Source organism: Lepus europaeus, chromosome 11 (genome assembly GCF_033115175.1).
Source record: "Lepus europaeus isolate LE1 chromosome 11, mLepTim1.pri, whole genome shotgun sequence".
NCBI lineage: Eukaryota > Metazoa > Chordata > Mammalia > Lagomorpha > Leporidae > Lepus > Lepus europaeus.
The window spans coordinates 84,921,642-84,931,230 of record NC_084837.1 but is presented as its reverse complement, the minus strand read 5'-3'; the positions used below and the strand labels follow the sequence as shown (position 1 = coordinate 84,931,230).

The following is a 9,589-nucleotide window of genomic DNA, read 5'->3' as shown; positions in this document are numbered from 1 at the left end:
CTGTCAAGCAACTACATCAATGTCTCTGGAGGCCAGGATTCTATACAACTGTATTGTTCTATAAATGTTGTCTGCATGAAAATATTTAATATTTGTTAGTTCTTAAACATGATTTAAAAACCCAAACCTAATTGCACTTCAGGGATGGTCGGAATGAGTTTCTATATTCATAGGATGATGTAGGAGAATCTGAGGTAACAGGGAGCCACGTTCATTATAAAGTAGGGGAGGGATCACGTTTAGACAAGATTCTTCGCAAGAGGATTCCAACCACAGAAAACCCACATCCCAGGAGCTGGTGTGTGGGCAGTGCACCTGCGGGGCCTATGAGCCGCATTCTAGCCCTGGCCGATTGGCTTCAGATTCAGCTCTCTGCTATGGCCTGGGAAAGCAGCAGAAGATGGCCCAAGCCCTTGGGTACCTGCACCCACATGGGAGACCCCGACAGAGTTCCAGGTCCCTGGCTTCGGCCTTGCCCAGGTCTGTCCCTTGTGGCCATTTGGGAAATGAACCAGCAGATGGACGATCTCTCTCTGTTCCCCCTTCTCTCGGTGTAACTCTACCTTTCAAATAAATACTTTTTAAAAACCCCAAATCCCAAATCAACCTGTACGCCAAGTGAATTTAAAAAGGTAAGCATACAGCTCAAAAGTAAACAACGTTTCTGGGTAGGATCTTTACTGTTCTATTTTTCTGCATTTCCCAAAACGTTTAGTATTGCACGTTTTCCTCTAGGGATTAAGCACGTCCGGCCTGGTCCAGGGCCTCCCCAGTTTCTTAGTCTTTGGTCATCGGCGCGCACACCGACCCCTCAAACTGGTCCTCCACAGCGGAACCATCTCCCGTCAGGGGAGACGTTGGCCACTCGGGAAGCCCGGCGGAGCCCGGGCGGAGCCCCTTCAGAGGCGCAACTCCCCCGCACACAGCCGCCCGAGCCCGCCGCAGGCACCGCGCGCAGCCCTCCAGCCGCCGGCCCCCACGACCACCGAGACGAGCGCCTAGAGCGGACGGCCCGGCCCGCCGCTCCGCCCCGCCTCTTCCCGCCCCCTCTGTCCCGGAAGTTGATGCCGAGCGCCCGCTCGCGTGCTGTCACTAGGGCAGTAGCCAGCGTCGGTGAGAGGCGCCGGGCTCGCGGACCGCAGACATGCCCGTGAGTTGTTTACCTCGCGCTCCGAGGGTGTTTGGGGCTTGTCTGTCCTGGGTAGGACGGGAGGGCCTCCGGGCCCCGCTGCGCTGCGCGCCGAGCGCGGCGTGGCGGGCTTGTCGGGACTTGCCCAGGCAGCGCGGCATGGCGGGCCCTGGCTGGGCGGGGAGCGGGCCGCGCCGCCGCGGGCCGCCGGCTGGGCTCTGGTGGCCCGGAGGGGGAACGGCGCCCTTGGCCGTGGAGCCCCTTGGTGTTCGAGGGGGCGCCCGCGAGGCTGTGGTCGTCGGGGGCTTTGGGCTCGCGCCGTCTGACGCGATTTCCTGCTTGTGAAGGAAAAAAAAAAAAAAACCTGCCTCCGCAGTTGCCTTACTTGCTGATTCCTTCAAGGGCGGCCACGCCTCGGTCACCGCTGCGGGCTCGGACTTGGAACCCCGCGGGCAGCCGTGCCGGGGCGAGGCCGGGGCGAGGCTGGGGGTGGTTCGGCTGAGCGCGGCCCTGCCCGCCGGTGTCCGTCAGCGAGGCGATCCGGCCCGGAGCAGCCGCTCCCCCGGCCGAAGCGTGGCCTCCGCAGTGTGGCCGTGGTCTGTGGTCCACGTAGGGTGCCGTCCGCCGGCGTCCTGGTCTAACTCTAGTAACGATCCTGTGTGTGTGTGTGTGTTTTTTTAATTCAGTTGGCTAGAGATCTACTCCATCCCTCTTTGGAGGAGGAAAAGAAGAAACATAAAAAGAAACGGCTAGTTCAAAGTCCGAATTCTTATTTTATGGACGTAAAATGCCCAGGTAAAAATGTCACACCTTGCTGCTTCTCCGTAAGGAAAATTTCTGCAGGATTTGCTCTTTTGGTATATGGATTTAGATACACTGAAACTTGGAGACCCGTGAGGTTACGGCGTTTTCAGAATAAACGATTGCGGAGACCAAGGGCCGAAGCTGTTCGGAGGCTGTTTGATGTCTCCTGCGCTGCCCAGGGTGGTGGCCGTTAGCCATATGTGACTAGTCAGCACGGAGATGTGCTCCGAGTGAACGTAGACCTGGCTTTTGAAGGTGTAGTAGGGAAAAAGCCACCTTGCGTATATGTTGAGCTGATCCTGTTTTGGAGATACTCAGTTCGGTAGAATACTGTTTTCACTTCTAAAACAATCTAAGTGCCTACTGGGAAAGTTTGTTACATATGTGACTTGCTGGCCCGTGGCGGTTTCCAGGAAGCACGGGGAGATCGGCTATTACACAATAACTGCGCGTTATCAGCAGCTTGTTGAACAGGTGCTGTGTTTCCTCAGCCTTCCGTCTCCACTGCCCCACTTTTTAGGTTGCTACAAGATCACCACGGTTTTCAGCCATGCCCAAACAGTGGTTCTGTGTGTAGGCTGTTCTACAGTTTTGTGCCAGCCTACAGGAGGAAAGGCCCGACTCACAGAAGGTATGTCTGTGTCTTTAGTAAAGACACAGGGTTTAAGAAGGTCTTAAATTGATAAAGACCAAGATAGTGGTTTTTTTTTTTTTTTTTAAGTTTTATTTATTTGAAAGGCAGAGTGACAGGGAGGTGGGGATAGAGGTATCTTCCATCCACTGGGTCATTCCCCAAATGGCTGCAACAGCCTGGTCTGGCGCAGGTGGAAGCTAGGAGCCAGGAACTCCATCCTGGGTGCCAGGGGTCCAGGCACTTGGTGCCCTAGCAGGAACCTGGATCAGAAGTAGAGCAGCCTGGACTCAAACTAGCACGGTGAAATGGGATGCCGGTGTTACAAGCAGCAGCTTAACCCATTGTGCTACAATGCTTGCCCCCAAATTAGTATTTTTATTGTATGTTCTTTTAGGAAAGAGTATCCTGATGAATTGGATAAGTGTGCATGTACACTTGACCTAGCAGAGAATTCCTTTATTATTCTAAATTTGGAACACCAATTCTTTTGTACTTAGCTTGCTTAACTTGGAATAAATTTACCTAAATGGAAGAAAAAGTAACTATATTTAGGACACAGGGATTTTTAAATTTTGTAAATATTTTCATATGTATTTGGTACATAAGACTGACTTAAGATTTTTTTTTAATCATTATTAGCTAAGCAACAGATAACTAATGTGTAAATTTAAATGCCAGAGGTTCTGTTTTTATTAGCAACTACTTAATGGTTACCACAAAATCTCATTTTAAGTCCTCTTTAACTTGGAATAATAAGGGGGAAAATGTGTATATCGTTCCATAGCAATACTTGCAGATTCACAATCCAGTAATAGTACTTGAAATTTGCTTGTGATATTCTGGGGAGCTGTGATTTTCAACTTCTCACGGGGAAGTTAAAAGTGGAGTAGCAGCAAATCCAAGATCTATATCTGAATACTAAGTTGGTAATACTTGGAAGATTTTTGAAACATGTCATCATGCCATGATCTTTGAATTTCATGCCTGTATGCTGACAGATGGTACAAAGAGTACATTTGTATCAGAGTTTTCCTAACAGATCTAAAAAGAACTCTAATCCAAATTACTCTTGGGAAAATTATTCAGAATAGTTTGAAAAAATTAAGAGTTCATCTTCTAACAGCTTACGTAAAACAGTTTGAACTGTTGAATTGAAAATTAATAGTTACAGTTGTAGTCCTGTCAGAATCAACTCAGAAGGTAGGCGTTGTGGCACAGCAGGTGAAGCCACCACTGTCATACTGGAGTCCCTGGGATTGAGTCCAGCCTCCATTTCTGATGCAGCTTCTTGCCAAAGCACCTGGGAGGCAGCAGATGGTGGCCCAGTTACTTGGGAGACCCAGATAGAGTTCTTGGCTTTGTTTGGCCCTGCCCCTGCTGGCATTTTGGGAGTGAACCAGTGAATGGAAAGTCTCAGATCTCTGCCTTTTAAATCAATAAAACTTAAAAATAAACTCTGATTTATTTTATAGCAGATTTCTGCTATAAAAGGATAAATCTGCATATAAATATTGACTATTCTTAAAATTTAAGTGTTTTACTTAGTTTTTGTCGCTAAATAATAACAAGAGTAGAATAGACTTCTGTTTAATCTACTCTTATGATTCCTTTGCAGGCTGTTCCTTTAGAAGAAAGCAACACTAGTGACCCACACAACTTCCTGGATTTGTGTTCTCACGGAAAGCCTTATCATAAGTTCAGTGATTCTAGTGAATCTACTAAGATAATGTAATTTTGGTTGATTTTATAAGGTATACAACTTATCCCCTATTTTGATGTCAGTTTTTCAATAAAGTTTTGATTATGGGCAAATCCTCTTTTTTTTTTTTTTTTTTTTAAATGTGAGTGTGCCATGTATATGCTGTGTGAATCTGCATTAAAAATTTAAGTGTGTTCTGGGGCCAGTGTTGTGTGTCCATGAGTGTCTAATGTTCTCATTTCACATTTTACATCTATACTGTCCATTTAGATGGAGTGTGTAAGCATGACTACTGGGTCATTTTTTATTCAATTTTGAAAACTAAGCCACATCAATAAAGTTCCATGCCAAATAATCATGACTTAATAAGCTGGTAAATTTTTAGACACTTTTTTTTCAAATGGGAAGTCAGGGTAGTGGTTGCACAAGTTGTAGTGGTTTACAGGTTTGTGACCTTGGGGGAAAATAAGGGTAGTTTCCATGTAACAGTTGTTTGGAAGGTAAAATGATGTAACATACAAAGTACTTAACACAGTGCTTTTCACAGTAAGTGCTCTCTGGGTTTTAAGTTAGAGGTGATCCTAAGTACTTAGAAGTTCTGTTTTGTCCCCTGGATTATCCACCTCATACTGGAGCACAGTTGTGTTAAAATACTGCTACAAAACAAGGCACTCCCAAATGCAGTTGCTTAAAATAATTTAGTATCTCTTGATTGTGTGGGTTGACTGGTGACTTGGCTCATCTTACCTAGGTTTACTCTTGCAGCTGACTTCAAGCTCGGGGCTCAGCTGGATCAGGGGGTCCAAGATGGCTTCTGTCCTGTGTCAGGCAACTGAGGCGTCTTGGCTTTCCCCCAAGTGTAATAAAAGCTTCAAAAACAAAGCAAGTCAACAATCAGCACAGATTCAGGAGAGAGCAGGGACAGCTCCACCTTTGGATGGAGTGGCAAAACCACATTGTAAAGCTGCACAGTGGAATGAGGGAAATTGTACACTGAACAAGGAACAAGTTGCTGCATTTCCAAAAAAACCCAAGTGTTCACCAAGGTAATTCTTTCCCTAATCTATGAGCATGTCCACAAAAAAAAATTTTTTTTCTTTTGACAGGCAGAGTGGACAGTGAGTGAGACAGAGAGAAAGGTCTTCCTTTTGCTGTTGGTTCACCCTCCAATGGCCGCTGCGGCCGGCGCATCTCGCTGATCCGAAGCCAGGAGCCAGGTGCTTCTGGTCTCCCATGCGGGTGCAGGGCCCAAGGACCTGGGCCATCCACTGCCTTCCCGGGACATAACAGAGCTGGCCTGGAAGAGGGGCAACCGGGATAGAACCCGGCGCCCCAACCAGGACTGGAACCCGGTGTGCCAGCGCCGCAATGCAGAGGATTAGCCTGTTAAGCCATGGCACCGGCCCGCAAAAAATTCTTTTGACAGTGCTCTATTTTCCTTTGGATGAACACAGGCTCTAAAAGGGAAATTTTCATTTAAGGAAATCCAAATAGCCAGTGAACATGAAAATATGTCTAACTTCATTAACAGTAGGCAAATGGCAAAGAAAAACTTTACCCATTGAACATACAGTCAACATTTAAAAGTCATGTTCAAGTGTTAGCCTGCAAAGTGTGGTTAGGTTCAACCATATAACATGATTCAAATTCAAGTGTTTCTGACCTTCAAGAAGAGCAATCTCATGACTTAACCTAAGAAAACTGTTCAGCATTCCCTATGTACGAAAACACACATATGGGGTGCCTATGCGGCCGGCATCCCATATGTTTGCCAGTTCAAGTCGCAGCTGCTCCACTTCCAATCCAGCTCCTTGCTAATGCGCTTGGGAAAGCAGTGGAAGATGACCCAAGTGCTTGGCTCCTGCACCCATGTGGGAGACCTGGAAGAAGCTCCTGGCTCCTGGCTTTGGATCAGTTCAGCTCCAGCCATTTCAGCCATTTGGTAAGTAAACCAGCAGATGGAAGATCTCTTTGTCTCTACCTTTCTAATTCTGTCTTTCAAATATATTAAAAAAAAAAAAAATACCAAAACACCCATCAATTAGAGAATGGATAGTGCTACGTGACATAAATTGAATTTATATGTTTCAACTTGACCAGATCACAAAAACAAATTTAAGGGAAGTTTAAGTAGAAAACGCATATGATGCTATTTGCATGAATGCAAATAATACAAATAAATAATACAAATTAATACAAATAAGTAACATGTCTGAAAGAATTCATAGGCTGCTGACAACAGTTTTGGCTGGGCAACAGGAGTCGGACTTTGGGTAGTTATTAAAGCGATCTTCAGCTTTATCAGTTCTATCATTTTTATAAAACTAAAATTTGACTAAATGTGAGCACTTTAAATTCTTAGTATTGGAAATATGGATATTTGTCATATGAATCTTCTGTAGTACTTTTTTGGCCTCACAAAATAAAAGACCAATTTAAGTAAAGCAAATGATTTGTAACCAGTGATCACCTTAACAAATAAATTTTCAGAGAAAACAAAAACAAGAAACTTGTGCCAAGTTCCCTTAGATTTTTTTTTTCTCCTCTTAATATTAAGGATCACACTAGAGGGGCTGGCGCTGTGGCACAGTGGGTTAACACCCTGGCCTGAAGCACCGGTATCCCATATGGGCGCTGGTTCGAGACCTGGCTGCTCCACTTCCTGTCCCGCTCTCTGCTGTGGCCGGGGAAGGCAGTAGAGGATGGCCCAAGTCCTTGGGCCCCTGCACCTGCGTGGGAGACCCAGAAGAAGCTCCTGGCTCCTGGCTTCGTATTGGCACAGCTCTGGCCGTTGCAGCAGTCTGGGGAGTGAACCATCGGATGGAGGACCTCTCTCTCTCTCTGCCTCTCCTCTCTCTGTGTAACTCTGACTTTCAAATAAATAAATCAATCTTAAAAAAAAAAAAAAAAGATCACACTAGAGATACCATTGGGGGAGATGGGGGAATTTATCAATACTAACAGTGTTATATAAGAAAAGTTATGATAAAAATATCTGAAATGAATTCTTAATTTGGTATCAGTATATTGACTTATTTTCTGAGAAAATTCACAGCTCTTCTCAGAGCTTCAAAAAGAATCCTTAAAAAAAATTTAAAATATGGGTGCCGGGTTCTAGTCCTGGTTGCCCCTCTCCCAGTCCAGCTCTCTGCTGTGGCCGGGCAGCCACATGGGAGACCAGGAAGAGGCTCCTGGCTCCTCACTTTGGATCGCCGCAGTTCCAGCCATAGTGGCCATTTGGGGAGTGAACCAGTGGAAAGAAGACCTTTCTCTCTGTCTCTCTCACTGTCTGTAAACTCTACCTGTCAAATAAATAAATAAATAAATAAAATTTAAGAACAACTAGTCTGTAACAGGAACACAGCAGTGGACTGAAGCCGGACGGACTTTCGGTGACTCCTTCAGTGAAATTCTGAAGAACTCTGACAAACGCTGGACAAGTGTGATGGCCTTTGAGGGGGCTGCAGGTGTAGACATAAGGCAAGTACGGAAAATCTTACTGGCGTTTGGAGAAAAGGAGATTCTTATTCCACAGTGGCAGAGAGTTTAGCAGCACCGTTGCCTGCAGTGACAAATGGGCATTCTAGCAGAGGGAATTCCACACGGTGCTGCGTGTTCCTCCCAGATTCTTCTTGTTATTTCTACCAATATGCAAGAGAGAGGTAAGCCTAAGGAAAAGCTATTAAACATTAATAATTAATTGATGGTTTATAAAATGTCCAGGCTCTTTAGGTGGCAAATGATACTAAAATTAAGAAACGGCGTCAGGCAAAGATAAAGTCTAGGGCACTTCCAGGAAAGCATGGTCTAAAGATAAAAATAACAGAGTAGAGAAATCCTTTCTTATGACTTCCAAAGAATACCAAATGGCACCCCAGAGAACTCTTTAAACAACAGGACTCACTAGAAGTTTACCAGCATTTTTCCCAATTGTCGCAGAATTCCAAGTTAGGAGAAACCTATTTGGAAGAGATTTTTGGATATAGTTTTTGTTTACTGGTATGAATTCCAATAAGATTTGCAGGGTACCTAAATACACTTCTTAAAAAATTATACTAGTGGCCGGCGCCGCGGCTCACTAGGCTAATCCTCCGCCTTGCGGCGCCGGCACACCGGGTTCTAGTCCCGGTCGGGGCACCGATCCTGTCCCGGTTGCCCCTCTTCCAGGCCAGCTCTCTGCTGTGGCCCGGGAGTGCAGTGGAGGATGGCCCAAGTGCTTGGGCCCTGCACCCGCATGGGAGACCAGGAGAAGCTCCTGATTTCGGATCAGCGAGATGCGCCAGCCGCAGCAGCCATTGGAGGGTGAACCAACGGCAAAAGGAAGACCTTTCTCTCTGTCTCTCTCTCTCACTGTCCACTCTGCCTGTCAAAAAAAAAAAAAAAAATTATACTAGCAGAAATGCTGCTTGGATTAAAAGGAGAGACCATACGTCTTTGAACCCTCAAACTTCTATAACTAGAAAACAGACTCAGGAAATCACTCCGTATGATCCAGGCTGCCCAGCCTGAACACAGTAGCTCAAGCAGCAGAACCAAGAGGCCAGAGAACAGAGCCCAGAGCCAAGAATTATTCCCAAGCTCTAAGTGCTAAATGGGGGCTGCCAACACATGTCCAGTTAGAGTTCAGAATTGCTAGACTCTGACATCCTCCATTTCTGCTCCTTTTGAGGGTCTATAGCAATTATCCCCTATCTTTCACACCATTCTATCTGCACATGTGGGAAGTAAATAACTCTAGCTCATAGGCCTTAACATCAAGAGGACCTATACCTGAGCTGTACTTAAAGCTCTACCAACTGCCCTCACGTAGCCTCACTCATGCTTGCTGGGTGGTGAACCTTTTTTCTGCCAAGGCTATTTGTGAATTTATAACATCATTTGTGGGCCACACAAAATCATCAACTTAAAAACTAGCCTGCTACAGATTTAGTGAATTTCAAGTCCCACCCTGCCTTGGCAGACCAAATGATTCCATGGGCCTTATACAGTCTGTGGGCCAGATGTTCCCTACCTCTGAAAAATACTGGGCTTTGAGCTAATGCTATAATGGGATGAGACTTCCGGAAGACCCGGGTGGAGGTAAGTGTATTTTGTATGTGAGAAGAAATGACCACTGGGACCAAAGGTCAGATTATGGTAGCCAACTTCCGAGTCGACCTCTGAAGATCTCCAGCTGCTGATAATTATGCTCTGTGTGATCTCTCCAGTCTTCTATCAGGTGCCATGCAATTTATGGGACATGTCAAATGCAACACAGTGTGACTTTTAAAGCTGGCTTATAAAAGATAGAGACGTCTGCCTAGCATGCACATGTCTCTTGCTT

The 9,589-nt window shown here is 45.8% G+C and overlaps 1 protein-coding gene across 1 annotated transcript; it reads left to right on the top strand.

Annotated features, from left to right (window-relative positions):
• The first annotated feature begins 1,041 nt into the window (after nucleotides 1–1,041).
• On the top strand, nucleotides 1,042–4,395 carry RPS27L (ribosomal protein S27 like). The gene is made up of 4 exons (XM_062206085.1): nucleotides 1,042–1,150; nucleotides 1,816–1,924; nucleotides 2,454–2,564; nucleotides 4,183–4,395. Exons 1-4 carry the CDS (start codon nucleotides 1,145–1,147, stop codon nucleotides 4,209–4,211), a joined length of 255 nt encoding a protein of 84 aa, XP_062062069.1. The 5' UTR covers nucleotides 1,042–1,144; the 3' UTR covers nucleotides 4,212–4,395.
• Nucleotides 4,396–9,589: the final 5,194 nt, after the last annotated feature.